This window comes from Pleurodeles waltl, chromosome 8 (assembly GCF_031143425.1).
Source record: "Pleurodeles waltl isolate 20211129_DDA chromosome 8, aPleWal1.hap1.20221129, whole genome shotgun sequence".
NCBI classification, from domain to species: Eukaryota; Metazoa; Chordata; class Amphibia; order Caudata; family Salamandridae; genus Pleurodeles; species Pleurodeles waltl.
In genome coordinates this window covers 1,193,834,630-1,193,855,163 of record NC_090447.1, presented here as the reverse complement: position 1 = coordinate 1,193,855,163, position 20,534 = coordinate 1,193,834,630, and the positions used below count along the sequence as shown (strand labels likewise).

Below are 20,534 nucleotides of genomic sequence, written 5' to 3'. Positions count from 1 at the left end.
TCACGAACATGCGAATAGTAGCAGAAGCAACATAGTTGACAAGAAGAATTCAAGAAGTAGATGGAAAATAGAACTGTAGAATCAACAACCTGTTTTACTAAATATAACCTATTGGGGGCAGTATTTACTCAAATGAGAAATCAGTTGCAGCTAGCAAACGTTGTTTTGGCAGTAACATACCAACTTTAGTCAGCACTTAATCACACGTTTTACTGATGATAATGCAGCTTCAACTGACTTGACGATACTCTGAAAGCATGAAAGTAGAGAGTGATACTACAAATTCTAGCAGCTGTACATTGCAACAAAGCAATTCAGCAACTGTAGAGAATATAGAGCGTGGCTGGTTTTTAGACGTGTAAAATACCCCAAAAGATGTGCAATGCTTTCACACAGTTATGCATCAAATCCACACAATAAATCTAAGGACCCGTCATCACATTGTATAATACAGGTACATCTGTGGCAGTGCAGATGTATGACTATATATTCCAAAGATGTACGACAGGGCACCTGATTCACTGAACCCTTAGGCTCAATGAGAGGTAGATTTATCATTTGCACACATTTTCCATCACACATGATTTGCAGTAACATGGGAAGACTCTGCATTGAAGAGACTACATATGAACACGTTTAGCAAAAATGGACAATTTGCAAGATGTTTTGTAACTTTTATATTTACATGGAAATATTGCTTAACCTTTCCCATAACGACGTGGGACGATGTGGGCATTTCCATATTGCCCTTCTCATGACACCCATGTCATTTAAGTGCACGTTTAGCAGAGCAGAACATGTGGAGAAGGCATTGAAAATGTTGTGAATACCCACAAACATACCACTAAATGGTGGTTTACCTCATTACCTCACGTCCCTCCCTCACCTTCCTTAATCCAATGAGGCTCCCTGCCTCCCGCTAGACCCCACCCTTCCCCTTAAATGCCCCCCCACCCCCACCACCTCCTGTTCTTATTTGTCTAGCCCCGCTAGACTTACCTTCTTCTTCCTCCACGGCGTGGCCTGGGGGACATCGGCTGCACTGTACTCGATGCACGGATTTCCTCGTGGTGAGTTCCCGGCGGTCGCGTCTTCTGGAGGCAGGCGTTGCTGCCTTGGAGACGCGTCCTGGGAGTCTGCTGACGAGGTCGGTCGGCTCTTTGCGGCTGGGGCTGAACTTCCGGATCTTCGGCTCGCAGGGACGAGCTGATGTGCCAGTTGTGTTTTTTTCTGTATTATTACGGTAGGATGGGCGTTCTGCCCGCGTTTTAGTACTTTTTGGCTAATTGTTGCCGCATTTTCATTTGCTGCTATTTTTTTTTAGGGGGGGGGGGCTTTCTCCATTATTTAAGGGGGACTGGGACCTCTGGCCTGCATTTCTTGTTGGCAGTATGTCTAAGGCTCCGGCAAAGCGACGACGGATTGTTTCCTCTTCCTCTTCTTCAGGGAAAGATAGGGAGGTTCCCCTCTCCACTCATGGGGGTCGCCAGGGAACAGGGGGGGCTCCTATGCCTCTCATGTCCAGAGAAGAGGTTCCGGACATGATTGAAGTGGCTGTGTCTCATGCTCTTCAAGCAGGTGCGGCCAGGCCTGGACGTTCTTCGACTGCCCGTCCTCCTGGGGCTGCAGAAGGGTCCTCTTCTTGTGATGATGATGACGCTCCTTCTACTTCTTCTGAGGGCAAATATGTCTCCAGGGAAGAGATGTGGGAGGTTATGTATCATGTTCGGGACAATTTAGGTTTTCCTGTTTTTCAACCTGTGGGGACGGATTCGCACTTGTTCCGTCAGTATTAGACGCCTTCGAGGTTTGCCATGCCTTTTCAGGGCCCTGTTAAGGATATGGTACTACAGGAGTGGAAGGATGTGGACAAGTCTCAGGTTCCAAGGTTCCTTCAGAAGCTATACTTGCTGGAAGGGGAAGATGTGTTGCCACCCTCAGTTCAACTGGATTCCATTTTGGCAACTCTGATTGGCAAGACGGTGTTCCTACTGATGCCACTGACCGTAAGGTGGATTCTGGTCTTACAAGGGCATTTGCGGCAGAGAATTTGGCCCTCAGAGCAGGTATTTTTTCTGCTTATTTGGCACAATCTTTGGTGCAGGATTTTGACAAGCTGGCGGTGGCTGTTCAGGAAGGTTCGGAGTGCTCGGAACTTCTGGCTGTTATGGAGCAGCAGGCCAGGTTGCTGGCGGACATGTCTTCTGATGTTGTCCGCACTTCGGCTCTGGCGTCGGGAGTTTGATTGGGGCTCGTAGGTCCCTCTGGTTGAGGATGTGGAAGGCGGATCCTGGGGAGAAATATGCTCTCCTGAGACTGCCTTGAGAAGGGCGCAGTTTATTTAGTGATCAGTTGCCTTCCATGCTTTCGAAGGCCTTGAAGGAGAGGAAACACACCTTGCCTTACAAAGGTGGTTCTTCTTCTGGCAAGGGTTGGCGGAAGCATTCGCGATCCTCTCTTAAAACGGATTCCAAATCTTTTTCTTTCAGGAAACGTCATTTTCAGCCCTGTTTTTCTCCTAAAAAGTCGGTTCCTACGGGTCGGAGAGGATTCAAGAAGGGGTCCTGACAATCATTGTGGGCCTGGCATAGGGCCGGTTGGGGGACGACTGAGGCACTTTCTTTCCGTTTGGCAGGAGAGTGTCAGCGATCGCTGGGTGCTGGACATTGTGGACAATGGCTACGCCATAGATTTCGAAGTTGTGCCTCCAGATTCCGGGGTGCGTCCCACTCCACTGCCTGCGGACAGGGCCCAGAGACAGACGTTGTTAGAGGGGGTCCGGGACTTGCTTCTCAAGGGGGCCATCTCCCAGGTTCCTGTGGGGTAGAGAGGTCTGGGCACTTATTCCGTCTAGTTTCTAGTTCCAAAGGTGTCAGGGGGTTTTCGTCCTGTCCTCAATGTAAAGGGGGTGAATTCCTGGATCAGGACTGTGCATTTCCGTATGCTTTCTATTCAGGCACTTTTTCCTCTGGTCAGTACAGAGGATTTCCTGGCATCTCTGGATCTGCAGGATGCTTACCTGCATGTTCCAGTGGATCTGTCTTCTCTGCGGTTCCTACGCTTTGCAGTGGGCCAGGACCATTTTCAGTTTTGTGTTCTACCATTTGGCCTCAAGTCCTCTTCCCGAATTTTCACCAAGGTGCTGGCCCCCCTGGTGGCTCTTCTACATTCCGAAGGGGTGTTTATACATCCTTATCTGGACGATATTCTAATCCAAGCGCCCTCTAAAGTGATGTTGCAGAGGCATGTGGCCCGGGTTCTGTCGGTCCTGCAAAACCACGTTTTTTTGGTCAACTGGGGGAAATCAGATTTGGTTCCTTCCCAGGATCTAGTTTTTCTCGGGCACAGTTTCTGACTCTTCAAGTCTTGGTGACTGTGTCGGAGAAGCGGTTAGTGGGCCTCCAGTCTCTGGTGGGGTCGATCTTGTCGCAGCCTGCTCCCAGAGCCCTTCAGTGTTTGCGCCTGCAGGGTCATTTGGCGTCGGTGATTTTTCTAGTGCCATGGGCACGGTTTCATCTTCTTTGCCTGGTAAACTGGTTCCTTGTTCATTGGTCTCCGGGGTCAAGTTCTCTTCGAGCGTGGATTCCGGTGTCGGGGTTTGTACGCAGGGAGTTGGGTTGGTGGCTGGTGCCAGCTCATCTTCATGTAGGGGTGTCTTTATCTCCTCCTCTCCCGGTGGTGGTGACGACTGATGCCAGCCTCTCAGGTTGGGGAGCCTGGATGGGGTCGGCTCAGGTCCAGGGGTTTTGGTCGCCTCTGGAAGCCAGACGTTCCTCGAATTGGCGGGAGTTGAAGGCGGTGCTTCTGGCTCTGCTTCATTTTCAGGACTCCCTGTAAGGTTTAGCGGTTCTTATTCGGACAGACAACTTGGTGACCAAAGCTTACGTGAACAGGCAAGGGGGGGACCAGGTCATGGGCTCTGTTCCGCATTGCAAGAAAGATTTTTGTTTGGGCACAGAAATGGGTTCTTTCCCTGCGTGCCACCCACATTCAGGGGGTGGTCAATGTTCGGGCAGATCTTCTGAGCAGGGTAATTCCTTCATCTCAGCTTTTCTCCCTCCGATGGTCTCTGTTTCGTCACCTGGTTCACCTGTGGGGTCTTCCGGTGGTGGATGTGTTTGCATCTCCAGAGAATGCGAAACTCAGCCGCTTTTTCTCCCAGTTTCGTTGTCCTCAGGCTTGAGCGGTGGACGGGATGTTGTGTCCTTGGCCTCAGGGTCTTTTGTACGCATTCCCGCCCTTCCAGTTGCTCCTTGCGTTTCTGGTGAGGGTACGTCTTCTGAAGGCCAGGGTTCTCTGGATCGCGCCCCATTGGCCGAGGGCAAATTGGTTTCCGTTGCTTCAGTTGATGGCTTTGGATCATGTGTGGACTCTTCCTCTCTGTCCGTCGCCTCTGGAGTTTCCTTGCCTCCCGATGGGGTCGTTGAGGTGGCCTGGAAGTTGAACGGGTTTGGGGGTTCCGATGGCTTTGAGTTCTACTTTACTGGCTTCCCGGCGGCGTTCCATTTTGATGACTTATGGTCGGCAGTGGGAAGTTTTTTCTTCTTGGTGTTTCGGGCATGGGTTAGATCCTACGTCTGCTTCTCTATTTGAGGTGATGCAATTTTTACAGGATGGAGCCCAGTTGGGTTTGTCTGTGGCTTCCCTGAGGGTGCAGTGGGCGGCGATTCAGGTTTTTAGGGGTCCATAGCGTAATCTGTCTGATGAGGGTCATTTGATGCCTCGGTTTTCCAAGGTCTTCTTAACTTGTTTCCTCGTCTGGTGCGGTCCTTTCTTTCATGGGATCTTTCGTTGGTGTTGGATGCTTTGACTATGTCTCCCTTTGAACCTCTGGGTTCCTGTGACCTGCGTCATCTTTCTTTGAAAACTTTTTTTCTGGTGGCCATTACTTCGGCCCGCCTTGGCCTGCTCCTTTCCTTTTTGTAAAGTTTTTCCGGATCGGGTGGTGCTTATCCCGGTTCCATAGTTTGTTCCCAAAGTGAATTCGTCTTTTCATGCTCGCCAGGAGGTTATCCTTCCTTCGTTTTGTCCAGAACCTTCCTCGGATGAGGAGGTTCGGTTGCATTCCTTAGATGTGTGACAGGCCTTGTTGGAGTATCTACAGGTGGTTGCTCCTTTCCGGAAAGGTGATTATCTATTTGTGAATTTCGGTCCGGCTCGGAAAGGGGATAAACCGTCCGCGGCTTCCTTGAGTCGGTGGGTTCACTCTCTGATTTTGATGGCTTATTTCACCCCAAGGGATTCAAGGCCGTTCTACCAGGGGTATGGCTGCTAGGGTGGTGGAGCTTCAGGGCGCTTCTGTGGTGGAAATTTGCAGGGCCTCTACTTGGGCCTCACTTTCGACCTTTGTTCGTCATTACAGACTGGCGGACTTGGGCAGTTTGGAGTCGGTATTGGGTCACCGTGTCTTGTCCTCTATGATGTAATAGGGGGGTGGTTTTCGGTGGCCTTTGTTGGTTGTGATTAAACTTGTTGCAACTCAGTGTGCGTCTCCTATTTTTTTTTTGCTATGTCTCATTGGTTTTAGGAAGGCGAGGGAGGGACCGGAGGTAATGCGTCCATTACTTACGTTGGCATTACTCCTAGTCCTACTCCCTCGCCTTCCTTTCCGTTCCCTCCGCCCTCCAAGTACGGGCCGCCTGAGTTGCTGCTTGGGCTTGTTTTTGTACAGGAGGTGGTGGGGGTGAGGGGGGGTTTAAGGGGAAGGGAGGGGTCTAGGGGGAGGCAGGGAGCCTCATTGGTTTAAGGAAGGTGAGGGAGTAGGACTAGGAGTAATGCCATTAACGCAAGTAATGGACGCATTTGCGTTGATGAGTGTGACTCCTGTAGGAAGACGCATTCCTTCCCTAGGTGACCCTAACAAACAAAAAAAATATGCATTATTTGAATTATTTTGACCATCCTTTCTCCATCCTGAAACTGCCACCTCAATGCCATTGACTGGTATATTGATAATGATTCACATGTGCACTCTCCAAGGGATTTCTAACTCAGAGAAAATGAATTAAAGTCCAGTGCAAGTGGAAACCTCAGGAACCAAAGAGAGCTTTGTTCCCACTGCATTATTTGAACGTTATTTTTTTGTCCCGTAGAGTTTAAACACTTGTTTGGCTACCAATAAGGGTCTCTCTGTCTCACATTACACACACATTATCACTTCATGACATAAGAGTGCATTCTATGAAGAGGCAGGGAAACGAGAAATGTATTATTCTAATAAAACAGCCACAAAAATTGGGAATTCTCTAAGAGGAAACAAGTTTGTTCATTATTTCCTCGAATGAAAAAACAGTAAAAGAGAAAGATTGGCATCATTAAGCAAAAAATAAAACACAAAATAAGGAAGCAGGCCAAGAAATAATCAGGACGATGCATTCCCTTGTGCCCAACTCTGCAAAAAAACAAAAGAGAAGGGCCACACTGCTCTAGTGAAGAAAGACAAAAAAGATAAGCGAAAAAGGGCACAGCTCTGCAAAGAGTAGCATTTTAAACTTACCTAGTACATGACCCAAAAGGCAAATACTAATCCAACAAAAAGGTGGAAAGAGAAGAGGATGACAGAGAAACATAGAATATATTTCTGTAATGCCTTAGCAGAAGTCATATATGACTCAATTGATTCGGATCTCAACAGAATTTCAATACTGATACAGTTGCAGAGTCTATATTACCTTAGAGATATAGGATCAATTGAGGTAGGTGTATTTGTTGCACCTTCTAAACAACCAATTGTTGAATGTATATGTTTCACACTTACTACACACTTTACCTGTAGGGAGCTCTGTTAGTTCATGCAAACATACAGAAAGGACATGTGATCACTGAATTTTCAGAATGTCCCTTCATCGTATGTCCCTTGATGTGTACATTGTCAGTGAGAGTAAGGGGCTGAATTATGTTGGTGGTGTGTGTACTCCATCACAACAGCAATGGAGTGCACATATCGCCAACATAATAGCCCATTTGCCCGTCTAATTTATAAGCAGGCAGACCTTAGCTTTGCCCACAGCGGTACTAGACCATTACTGCAATAGCTAAACCTTTCCAACGGCCTGACGGAGTAAGGGCAGTCAGAGAAATGGCTATATGTCTTCCCACCCAATCAGGATAGGCAGACGTACAGCCATTTGTTTACTGTCCTTCTCCATCAGGCAAATCCTGGAGGAGAGGGACAGTAAAATGCAAATAATGGTCTCCTCACCATGGAAGATGACTCCCATGGCAAGGGGATCATTACTTTGTTTATTTTCACAAAGAAAATCCTGTTTCGGGATTTTTGTTTTGAAAACTGAAAAGGAAAACTCTTTGGTGCAGGGCTGCGTCCTGCTGTCTCAGCCTTGTACCAAACAGGGACATGCATCAACAGGAACTGCTGTGACAATGGTTCCTGCCAATGCACTGTAAATGACCCCATGCTTGGGGTTCATTTATAAATTTGTCAGGCGGCCCTTCCACCATGGGGATGGAGTAATTCACTCCGCCCCATGGAGGAACGATGGGTGTCTGTCAAAATATATATCAGGTCCTAAGTCATCACCCATTGATGAGGCCGAAGATGGAGAAGAAAGAAATAACACTAGCAAGATTTAATAATGCTACAAAGGGGTCTAAAGATGAGGAAGTAGAAACAAACCAATAGTGCGTTTAGGGCCTTAAAGCTAAATATTACTCCCTAATCAAAGCAGTTGGGGGTGCTCCAATCAGAATCATTTCCTTTTAACTGGCTGGATAAGAAAATCCAAAGAAGGTCATGACTGACAGGCAACATTGATAAACTATTGTGTTCCGGGCGCTCGGATGTATTTCACAAATGATTTTACTGGACATGACTAATTAGAAGATCTCTGTGAACAGATACTGTTTAGATCTAAATGATTCAAGTTATTATACTTCAGATTTCTGATGATAGATGTGCTAAAAATGCACAATTATTGGGTTCAAGAAAAATATGAATTCAGTAGGCACTTTGGAAATACGAAGAAGAGACGTCGTGGAGTAAGCTGATACACCAGTAATAACAAATAAATGCAAGATTGCTTTGTCCAATGATTTGCAAGCTATTTAGTAAGTCATACCATCATGAAGCAGTGGATGAGGGTTTTTTTGTCATATCTTCAAAGCCACATGTATAATGATTCAAAATTAACCCAAAAGGTGTTTATTGTTTTACTCCGAATAGAAACATTTTAGATGATTGCATTGCTAAACCAAAGTACTGGTCAAGCAACCAATTGTCATTTATTCTCTATTTTACATTACACATAAAGTTTGTCAACGCTGCATAATTTAGGCCCACATATAAGAAGCATGTTTGTGGTTGTAAATGGCCGATTGGGCCGTTTCCGATTGCAAAATTGTTTTTAGGTATGTTCACAGCACAATTTTGGATTTGGTACAAACCTGTCTTTGTGATTCGGTATTTGGAAGGGGCGTGTTTAGGCCATCCTTTCCAAATACCGAATCTGAATGGAATGTATGAATGTTTTGCGACTGAATTACGGTTGCAAAACATTCATATTTTACCAATTCTTTAAAGGAGGTGGTAATCCATTCGTAAATGGGGAGGGATCCCCAAGGGAGCCCTTACCCTTCGAGAATGTAAAATAAACATTTTTAAGCGCAGGCAGTGGTCCAAGGGATCACTGCCTGCTCTTAGAAAATGAAACTTCAAAGTTTTACTTTTTTATTTTTAAACACATTCGGTTTTCCTTTATCAAAAAGCAATCACAGACATGGTGGTCTGCTGACCATCCCTGTGATGGCTGTAATGGCTGTGATTCTAATGGGTCGCAAATTGCAACCTACCTTATGAATATGCATGAGGTAGGTCTATTTGTTGACAACTAGAAATCACTAATACAACTAAAAATATTTTCACACATTAGGAATATTCGGAGAGAATCGCAATTAGTAAATCAGTATTCCTAATGTCAGTACATCTGGACCCTAATGACACAAAGTTTAAAAACTGAATTTATGAAATAAAAAATGAGAAATGAATGTGAATGAATGAAGAGTGAATAAAAAACGATTGAGTGAACATAGGGCAAATTTGAACGTGGTGAGTAATGTTAGCACATAACCTCTCATTTTGGATTGGGTAACAAGTAGGCAAAATAGAGTTCAAGGAATATTCTGTTGGCTGTCTGACTCACTATAGTTGATTTGAGAGGGATTGAGATGTCTGATGTCTATTTCAGAATTGTAAACAAAAAAAAAAAGTCTATGTGTGGTGACTTGTGAAGCAGTAGAAGTGAGCAGCTTGGTAGCAGTATTCCTTTATAAAAACACATTCTGTACAAAATTAACAAGACATTAGCTTAGTCATGGGAGCTGCCACCTTTACTCTGCCCACCCCAAATGTCACAAAAACAAAACAAATGCTGAGAATAAGAAAGTGCAGTTATCTTAAACTATGCACAGGTTGGACTGCATTGCCCAGTAAACTCCCAGGAATAGATTACCAAAATATCTCTCAATTGCTGTTTCATGCCTACCTAAAAAAAAGACAGCCAAGCCCATCAAAATTGTGTTGAGTAACCAAATGGGGCACCACAAGTGTGCAGAGCTCTTGCACTCTTGCATTAATTTCTCCCTTTGTTCATTGTGAAAGCTCTCAACTTCTCCACAGTGTATTTATTTAGGGTTCCTTAAAAATAAAGCGCTGCTCCTCCATGTACCTATTCTTAAAATGCATAAAGATAGCTATGCTGGTCTAAAACCAGAAAACTTATGAATCAACTGCAGAAAATACAAAGGGCCTGATTTAGAGTTTGGCGGATGGGATTACTCTGTCACAAACGTGACGGATATCCTGTCTCTGTATTACAATTATGTCATATCCTATGGAAATCACAATATGCCAGACGGGATATCCATCACGTTTGTGACTGAGTAATCTGTCGCCAAACCCTAAATCAGGCCCATAGTCTATTGATCTTCTGTAGGGGCACATACTGGGGTATTTACAGTTGAAAATGCAAGCTGGATCCCAGGGAAAAGCACTTTGCTCCCTTTCACGGGTCTCCTGGAAGACAAAAGCCCAGGACTGAACCCCGCCACCAAGCAAGCAACACTTAGTAGAACAGCCACCCACAGTAATGAACTAGATAGATGGATATGCCATGTCAGTGTCTGCACCCTAGTCATGTTATTGCTGCCATTCATTGGTTCTGGACCATAGCTCCACATTAGCGTCTGTCAAAAGAACTGGATTACATATTGTACATCTGTAGTGACTTCCCACAAAGGAACATTCACAGTGACGACAGGGTGCAGACAACAACAGTTCACACTGGCTAGTGTCCCCTTTATACATCATACCTTAAGCACCCCTGCCTTTTCCCCTTCCGAATATTGCAGGTTCAAATTTAGCATGCACACTTACAGTTTTCCATAACACCCTACAAATTCCACAAAGCAACATCTTCTGGCTAAGAGCCAATACTGGATACAGGATTCACACATAAATAGTTTGGCATAGAGAGCAGCAGTAAGGAATATCAACTTCCTCCCATAGGGGAACACACAGACCTCCACCTTCAGGCTGTCAATCTGTTTGCTGAGCCTCTGGACCATGCCTCACCCATGCACATCTTGGAAACACCAAAACTCCAAAGTAGAAGCCATTGTCATGTTTGTTGAAGCAAAAGTGAAACACTGCCTCCTGGAAAGGGATGTTGTGAGCCATGAGGAGGACTGCTCACAATCATACAAGACTGCTCAAATGGTGATAAAAATACAAAAGAATAAGTGTGAGGACACTTACAATATTTTGCAACCCTCACACTTGAAGTTCCTGAGTGTAGGATTCCTTACCATACTCCGATGAGGATCTTAAATATTCAATTTGCTTGTGCTTTGCTAAACTTGTTCACAAACAGATAGGGAGAGCCAATTGAAAGACTTGTTTATTTTGTCTGACGGTATAGGAAAGGCCTGTACGCCTCCTGGTAAAACTTCCAAGGACAAGCATTGGCCTGCTCACCTTTTGTATATGCGTGTGTTTGTAGTATTGTAATTGCAATTCAACATGCATTGGCAAAGCCAAAACATGAGTGAGCCTGGACCAGATAGCGTGTGGTGGCAGTAGTCGGAGCGGGTTATCAGGGGTACAATCCTGTGGAGACTGGAGGGAGCCTTGCCACTAAGCTCGGGGGGAAAAAGAGGCTGTGGTCAGGGAGCACAGTGAGAGGTTGTCACAGGGACGAAAGTCCCACGAAGCCTTACACGAAGTGCCATGGTTTTAAGGATAGCCCAACCCAGCCAATAGCAACTTTTAAAAATGCCAGCAGTAAAACGCTGTTCGGGGCTGCCCTAGATCACACCCTTTTGTTCTGTATGTATGTGTGTGTGAGTTTGTATTGGCAAAATGTGGTCTCTGAGAGACAACTGTCTGAATGGAAAAGTATAGGAAAAACAATCTTTATTTTACAAAAAACAGTAAAGTGGATGATTCATTAATCACATTTTAAATTGACAAGCAGAAAATATTGACAGTGCAAATAATACGAAATGAAAATTAAATATTGCTTTAATAATGATGGATTGAGTACAGAAATATTTTTAATATTCTGTATTTTCTGACAATGCTACTATGTGAAGGCAACACGATCTTTTTAAAAAATAAGCTTGTAGTTGTACTTATCAAATTATTGTTAATGTTTTTTTTCCAGTTTAAATTCACACTCATCCCTATTTCTGAGATACTGCAAACTAATTTCTTGCCATGCACATGAATCAGGCCTTCTAAGAATAAAATATGGGGGTGTAAGGAAAACACGAAGAGGTAGACATAGGACCTCGATGTGCTACGCTAATGTTGCCTTGTGAATAGGCCACCCCAGCATGCAAAGGACACACTAGGGTAAAGGCTCTGTGCTCAATAAGGTGCACTCCAATTCCTTCAACAATGTTAGCGATGCGGGAATTGAGAGCCACCTCTGCGCACAGCACTGAATGGAGTCATGGAGGCCTGAAGTGCCTCAACATATGCAAATGTTTGTGGGTTAGTTGTGTTATATTTGTGAACAGCCCAACATGAGCCCAAGGGCGATGTTATGAAAGTGTTGAGCCTTTTGATACCACCTCACACTAAGTAAGCCACAAAGCATCAGTAGGAATGCTATGCTGCCTTCCTAATTTATTCTGCAGAATTATGATAATGTTTTGCAGTGGTAGCAACGTGCCTTCAATTTGTGACTGCAGTGGGGCAGCACTATGTGAAATATCGACCAAAAGCTTCAGCAGGGCCTACTATGCACTCAGGGCCATATTTATACTTTTTGACGCAAAACTGCGCTAACGCAGTTTTGCGTCAAAAAAATTAGCGCCGGCTAACGCCATTCTGAAGCGCCATGCGGGCGCCGTATTTAATCAATGACGTTAGCCGGCATTAGCCGGCGTTAGCCGCCGGCGCTGCCTGGTGTGCGTGGAAAAAAATGACGTACACCAGGCAGCGCCGCCGTAGGGAGATATGGAGCTTGGGCGCCAAAAAATGGGGCAAGTCAGGCTGAGGCAAATTTTTTGCCTCAACCCGATTTGCGCCATTTTTTTCGACTCCCAACCCCCATAGAAATGACTCCTGTCTTAGCAAAGACAGGAGTCATGCCCCCTTGCCCAATGGCCATGCCCAGGGGACTTCTGTCCCCTGGGCATGGTCATTGGGCATAGTGGCATGTAGGGGGGCACAAATCAGGCCCCCCTATGCCACAATTTTTTTAACAAAAAATACTTACCGGAACTTACCTTAATGTCCCTGGGATGGGTCCCTCCAGCCTTGGGTGTCCTCCTGGGGTGGGCAAGGGTGACAGGGGGTGTCCCTGGGGGCATGGGAGGGCACCTCTGGGCTCCTTCCGAGCCTACAGGTCCCTTAACGCCTGCCTTGTCCAGGCACTATAAAAACGGCGCAAAAGCGGCCGTACGTCATTTTTTTTGACCCGCCCACTCCCGGGCGTTAATTTTGCCCGCGAGTGTAAATACGGCGCACATGCCTCGGAGTAAATTTTTTAGACGGGAACGCCTACCTTGCATATCATTAACGCAAAGTAGGTGTCCATGCAAAAAAATGACGCAAACTCCATGGACTTTGGCGCTAGACGCGTCTAACGCCAAAGTATAAATATGGAGTTAGTTTTGCGTCGGAATTGCGTAAAAAAAAACGACGCAGTTCCGGCGCAAACAGAGTATAAATATGCCCCTCAGTATCCCAGGAGTGAATTGTACTTTCCCTTGCCTTTATGTGTTCCTCTGTTATCATATTGCATGGCATGAAATAATGCAGACAAATGTACTAAGTATTAACAGATCAGATTGTGTAGGAGCATTTATTGTCCACTGAAACTTGTCTCTCTTTTGTCAGCACAGTGTGGTCGGTGGTGAAGAGCATTCTCCAAAAAGAGGGACCTTTGGGATTGTACCAAGGACTGACGAGCACTTTACTTAGAGAGGTGCCAGGATATTTTTTCTTCTTTGGAGGATATGAGCTAGGTCGCTCTTTTTTTGTATCAGAAGGGAAATCTAAAGATGAACTTGGTAAGTATATTTTATGATTTATTATTCTCGCCGTTTGGCTTTGCTAAATAAATCATTTAACATAGAATACATTCTGCAAAAGAAAGGAAGGTGCTGTTGAATTTAAAACACTGATATACTAGCATCTCCTGGAATTGAGAACGTTGATAATTCTGAATGTCAAATAGTTTGCCACACAGCGGGCGTGGCCTGGGAGGTCAATATGGCGGACGCTCTTTGATTGAGGTTCGTACTAATTCCTCGTAATCCTGTAATCACTGTAATCTGGCTGCTGCTGCACTGGTCACTGGCCTGGCCTGGACTGGAACGGAATTGTGCTCTGCGGCCCGGAAGAGGAAATTAACATCGTTCCTGGCCTTCGGATGTGGTTGGTGAACCCAAAAGGCGAGAGCCATGGCAGCCGGCCTGCAGTAGCAGGGGACCAGAAGGAGACAGTCGGCAGAGATCGCCACGACTGAGGGGCCCTTTTGTAGCTTGCAATCACACCGCACTACAGCAGCACTCCCCTGATAGATGGTGAGGACCCTGGGGGAAGGCCGCGATACTGGCTGCCGTGTTTCTGGAGGGTGGCACTGGGCATACTTAGGCCAAAATACAGAGCAGCCCAGCACATGGAATGCCGAGCGCCCGAGGAGAGTGACCTACCCACCTGGCTGCTAGTGAAGGTGGTCCTTCAGTCATGGGCTGCCCCCCTTTGGTTTGGGGCAGCCCGCGACGCTGGCGGGGCCTGGGCTACTTCTTCCACTCCCCCCCACCAGTCGGGGGACAGGACCGCTGAGTCATGCTCCAGGCAGGGACCTGCAGCTGCGGATCACTGGTGGCAGCCTAGATATCAGGGCTTATGATTACCTGGTTTTTGCCCGCAGATGCTAGGCTGCTGACAGGTGGGACGGGGTCTCCCCCTCACCCACATCGAAAACCCTCATGGCCTTCTTTTCCCCCCTTCCACATGAGAGACAGCTGAAGGGCATATTTTCTGATTACTACCTACTATTCCATGAACTGTTTGTGACCTAACACCCAGTGGTGTTTGGGGCCCTGGACTGCCTGCTGGTGCTGCCGTGGGCCCTCACCTGTTGAGAAGTTGGGGGGGGGGAACAAGCTTCAGTGTCTGCTTGAGACCAGAGGGCTGTACGTGCTGTGTACCAAGCAGTGTGCAACTGGGCCCCAGGCGCTACTCATTGACTCTTCCCCCATGGACAGGCTCAACTTGTCTCTCTAGCCCTTCTGGGAGGCCCCTATTTAAGCTCGAAGGACCCAGCCAAAGACTCTACTGAGGTCTCCTTGAGAGGTGTATACACTCTGTTGAGTCAGCGGACCCCCCGCCGGACCGCTTCACAAGGGCCCTCTCCTTCCAGCAAGAAACAGAACCAGCATTTTGGTCGGGCCTGTGCTCGATGAGGAGCTGAGCTGTGAGCTGCTGCAATGCCCCTCAAGTGGGGGTCTGCACAAGGGTTCTTGGGGCTGGACCCAGTCCCTGCTTGTGAATACCGTGCAGAGGAAATACTCCAAATCGGTGACAAGGGGGAGAGTCGCCATGGCTATAGACAAAGATCCTAAGTCTAAAGTCAAGGTAAGATACACTGCTATGAGAAAGCAGCTACATCTGCAATGGAGCCACCTGCCCGATCATGTTGGACAATGCAGCAGTACTGTTAGCAATCCAAGCCTTGCAGGAGGCCCTCGAGGGGAGGCTTGGAGAGGTACGATCGGAGGAATATCTCCTACAACAAGACCTAAGAAAGACATCCGAGAGGGTTACCACCACACAAACTAGGATTTTGGAGGGGGAAAATGTAACCCATGAATTATGACAGGAAGCCTCAGAAATACGTGCCTTGACAAAGGACCTACACCGGAGGATAGATAATGCAGAAAACCATACAAGAAAGAACAACCTGCACTTCGTGGGATTTGCAGAGAGGATTGAAGGGCCAAATATGGACGTTTTTTGACCAAATGGCTGAGAGCATCCCTTCCTCTGATCAGTTCTCTTCCTGCTTCATAATTGAACATGTACATAGTGTGGTGAACGCTAGACCACCTCCTGGAGCCCCTCAACGGCTCATAATAGCATGTTTTTTTAATTCCTTGGACAGGGATATAATACTGACAGAGATCCATCACACGAGAGATCCCGCTGCCCTGGGGATGACGAGTCCCCTCTCTGCCAACTTTTGCATGGCAGTCCCACTGCCATGCAAAAGCTGGTGGAGACGGGGTGCCAGGGGCCCCATGGACAGCCCTGTTGCTCTTTTCACTGCCCAAATTACGGGCAGTGAAAAGCGCTATGGGTGCTGTCGCACCTGACACATGGCAACAATGCCACCGGCTTGATTACGAGTCGGCATCAATGTTGTGAGTGTTCTGCTGGGCCGGCGGGCAGAAACGCTCTTTCTGTCAGCTGGCCCAGCAGAAAACTTATAATAGGGCCGGCGGGCAGAAAACTAGAGTGGCAGTTTTCTACCCTAAAGACTTTGAAAATGAGGCCCAAAGTGTGTAAATCATTCAAATATCACAAAACAATAATAAAATAAAACATAGTAAACAGTTCAAAAATCCAAAACCAATTTATAAGAAAGGAAATATTGTTAGCTTTAATTTGACACCGAAACAAAATTAGATAAGGGGAACGAGAGATTTGAATGTTTAAAGAATTAATGTTTTCTATCGTAAAAAAGCTAAAAGTGCAACTCGGGATATCTGGACGCCCCTCGACCGTGGCAAAGTCAAAGTTTAAGGCTTTTCTCAAAGATTTTCATCAGCAGGATGAAGTCACCAATCCAAGGCAACCTCCCTGGAGCCCTCTTCGGATACGCGTTGCAGTAGACCTTGGTGAAGAATTCTACCTTTGGACTCAGTCAATTTTTCAGGAGATAAATCTTCGTCTGTTCCAAAGCTGAATCTTAATCCGAAATCCCTGGAGCCCTCCTTGGATACGGTGTGCGGGAAGCCCCAGTCAACTTTTTACGTTCGGACTTTGTCACTTCTTTTGAGCCTTTTCCTTCTGACCGCAGTCGACCCTCCACAGCAAGCCGATTTTGATGCAAGGTCGCCAGATTACCTTTCCAGAAGCCCACGGTGAAATCCTGGAAGTCTGGGGCTCCGGAGCTTTTCAGCGGGACGAACCTGCAAGTCAGTCTGGGTCGCGGTTGAGGTAAGCCGGTTTGACTCACCACGGCGGGTCGGTCCCTTCATGGAGATTTTTGCCAAAAGTTCTCCAATCTTCTCCAAACTTCTGGATCTTCTTCCAGAAGGTCTTAGAAGGTTCTTTAGGAGTCCACAACTCACTCCAAGGTTCCAGAAGCTCTGAGTTGCTCTTTGAGAGCTAGGACTCCAACTCCCAGAATGCACATGGTGCAAATGCCAAAATGACCACTGGACAGTGATTGGCTGGTCAGTTCCTTCAGGATTTGATGCAGGGGACTCTAGTTACCTATGTTTCACCTGTAGCAAACAGGGAGTCCCTTCTTGAACCAGTTGAAGTCAGGCAAAGACCTCTTTGTAGTGAAGCCCAGGTATGCAGCTGGTGCAGTCCTTCAGAGTGCAGTGTCCAGGTGCAGGTCAGGGATCCAGCATGTCAGTCCTTCTTCTTCTTGTCTTGTTCCTGGTATGGATCTGAGGTGTGGGTGCATCTCTGCCAAATTTATCGGTGCCCCTGGGGTGAAAAGCAGGCCTGCCTTTAAAATGACCCTGTGCACCTCAGCAGTGCACATATGTGTGCACTACTTATGCTGGGGTCCCTAAACCTACATGCCATACCATATACTAGTGATGTATAGGTAGGTTGATACTGTCAATTATAATTAGCCTTGTTTGCATATCCACTTTACACAGAGCACTGGCCCTGGAACTGGTAAGCAGTACCCAGGGCACAGCCAAGAGTCAGTAGCTACCAGTATCTGTCCAAAAAGTTTGGGGGTGACCAGGGCAAAAAGGAGGACTTTCCTACAAAGGGGTTAGAGGGTTCCACATCACGTAGCCAGACGAACAGGAGGAAACAATATCTCTGTACACTGATGATATCCTCCTGTATGTCACTGAATCAGCACACACTATTCTGGCACTTTCCAGGTATTAGAAGATAGGGCCCACTCAGGCTATATGACTAATAGGGGCAAATCAGTACTGTATGCGCCCCACACTTTACAGGACCCGCTGCCATTGCCGCATGGGCTTCGGATGGCAGAAGATGGCTTCCAGTGTCTTGGGATATTTGTCACCTCAGGGAAAGAGCTGTGCACAGACTGCAAGGTGGGAATGGTCCTCATAGACGTCCAGACCGATGTGGAAAGTTGGAGGGGTCGGCCTCTCACCCGGCTATGTTTAAAATGATCACACTCCCCAAATTTTTATACAAGCTCCAAAATACTTACTACCCAGTCTCCCAGACACTATTCACTAAAATGAATAGAGAACTGAGGAGCCTGCTTTGGGACAGGAAACACCCAAGAATCTTGTTAAAAATACTCCAACGTAATCAATTAAATGGGGGTCCGGCACTCCCGGACATTGAGGGATACTACTGGGTGTCTCCTCTTATTAATATAAACAACTGGGTTTATGCCCCACAACATCACCCAACGTTCCATGTGGAACATGCGCTGTTAGCACACAGAACCCATTTACATCACCTCTTTTGTGGGGAGCTCCCTGATACTACCACCAGCTACAAGGGTTACACTGGAAGCATGGGGTAAGGCTTCAAAGGCGTTAGGATGGGACCACAAGATCACCAGAGAAACATCCCTGTGGAAAGGAACCTGGTTACAGCAATTCACAAAACGATGGGGCTTTGAACAATGGGATGCTATTGGTAGCTCCAAGGTGGCTGAAATCCTGGAACAGGGGGCATTATGCCCTTCTTCTCTATTCAAATGGAATATAACATGCACCCAGCCCAGTTTCTAAAATATGCAGAACTGATACATGCTTGGCAGAGATCAACATCGTTCCTGGCCTTCGGATGTGGTCGGTGAACCCAAAAGGCGAGAGCCATGGCAGCCGGCCTGCAGTAGCAGGGGACAAGAAGGAGACAGTCGGTGGAGATCGCCACGACTGAGGGGCCCTTTTGTAGCTTGCAATCACACCGCACCACAGCAGCGCTCCTCTGATATATGATGAGGACCCCGGGGGAAGACCGCTGTACGGGCTGCTGTGTGTCTGGAGGGTGGCGCTGGGCATACTTAGGCCAAAATACAGAGCAGCCCAGTACATGGAATGCTGAGCGCCCGAGGAGAGTGGCCTACCCACCTGGCTGCTAGTGAAGGTGGTTCCTTCAGTCATGGCCTGCCCCCCTTTGGTTTGGGGCAGCCCGCGACGCTGGTGGGGCCTGGGCTGCTTCTTCCACTCCCCCCCACCAGTCAGGGGAACAGGACCGCTGAGTCATCCTCCAGGCAGGGACCTGCAGCTGCGGATCACTGGCAGCAGCCTAGATATCAGGGATTATGATTACCTGGTTTTTGCCCGCAGATGCTGGGCTGCTGACAGGTGGGACGGGGTCTCCCCCTCACCCACATCGAAAACCCTCTTGGCCTTCTTTTCCCCCCCCTTCCACATGAGAGACAGCTGAAGGGCATATTTTCTGATTACTACCTACTATTCCATGAACTGTTTGTGACCTAACACCCAGTGGTGTTTGGGGCCCTGGACTGCCTGCTGGTGCTGCCGTGGGCCCTCACCTGTTGAGAAGTGGGGGGGGACAAGCTTCAGTGTCTGCTTGAGACCAGAGGGCTGTACTTGCTGTGTACCAAGCAGTGTGCAACTGGGCCCCAGGCGCTACTCATTGACTCTTCCCCCATGGACAGGCTCAACTTGTCTCTCTATCCCTTCTGGGAGGCCCCTATGTAAGCTCCAAGGACCCAGCCAAAGACTCTACTGAGGTCTTCTTGAGAGGTGTATACACTCCGTTGAGTCAGTGGACCCCCCGCCAGATCGCTTCACAAGGGCCCTCACCTTGCAGCAAGAAACAGAACCAGAATTTTGGTTAGGCCTGTGCTCGATGAGGAGCTGAGCTGTGAGCTGCTGCGATGCCCCTCAGGTGGGGGTCTGCACAAGGGTTCTTGGGGCTGGACCCAGTCCCTGCTTGTGAATACCGTGCCGAGGGAATACTCCAAATCGGTGACCAGGGGGAGAGTTGCCATGGCTATAGACAAAGATCCTAAGTATAAAGTCAAGGTAAGATACACTGCTGTGAGAAAGCAGCTAAATCTGCAATGGAGCCACCTGCCCGATCATGTTGGACAATGCAGCAGTACTGTTAGCAATCCAAGCCTTGCAGGAGGCCCTCGAGGGGAGGCTTGGAGAGGTACGATCGGAGGAATATCTCCTACAACAAGACCTAAGAAAGGCATCCGAGAGGGTTACCACCACAGAAACTAGGATTTTGGAGGGGGAAAATGTAACCTTTGAATTATGACAGGAAGCCTCAGAAATACGTGCCCTGACAAAGGACCTACACCGGTGGATAGATAATGCAGAAAACCATACAAGAAAGAACAACCTGCACTTCGTGGGATTTGCAGAGAGGATTGAAGGGCCAAATATGGACGCTTTTTGACCAAATGGTTGAGAGCATCCCTTCCTTCTGATCAGTTCTCTTCCTGCTTCATAATTGAACATGTACATAGTTTGGTGAACACTAGACCACCTCCTGGAGCCCCTCAACGGCCCATAATAGCACATTTTTTAAATTCCTTGGACAGGGATATGCTACTGACAATGATCCATCACCTGAGAGATCCCGATGCCCTGGGGATTACGAGTCCCCTCTCTGCCAACTTTTGCATGGCAGTCCCACTGCCATGCAAAAGCTGGTGGAGACGGGGTGCCAGGGGCCCCATGGACAGCCCTGTTGCTCTTTTCACTGCCCAAATTACGGGCAGTGAAAAGCGCGATGGGTGCTGTCGCACCTGACACATGGCAACATTGCCACCGGCTTGATTACGAGCCGGCATCAATGTTGTGAGTTTTCTGCTGGGCCGGCGGGCAGAAACGCTATT

General features: G+C 47.4%; 1 protein-coding gene across 1 annotated transcript in view; it reads left to right on the top strand.

The window, feature by feature from the left end:
• Positions 1 to 20,534, top strand: part of LOC138250519 (mitochondrial ornithine transporter 1-like) — a 133,761-nt gene that overhangs the window by 64,680 nt on the left and 48,547 nt on the right. The window contains exon 5 of the mRNA XM_069205476.1: positions 13,361 to 13,533. Within this exon, the coding sequence (XP_069061577.1) occupies positions 13,361 to 13,533 (173 nt within the window). The remainder of the gene's footprint in view (positions 1 to 13,360; positions 13,534 to 20,534) is intronic.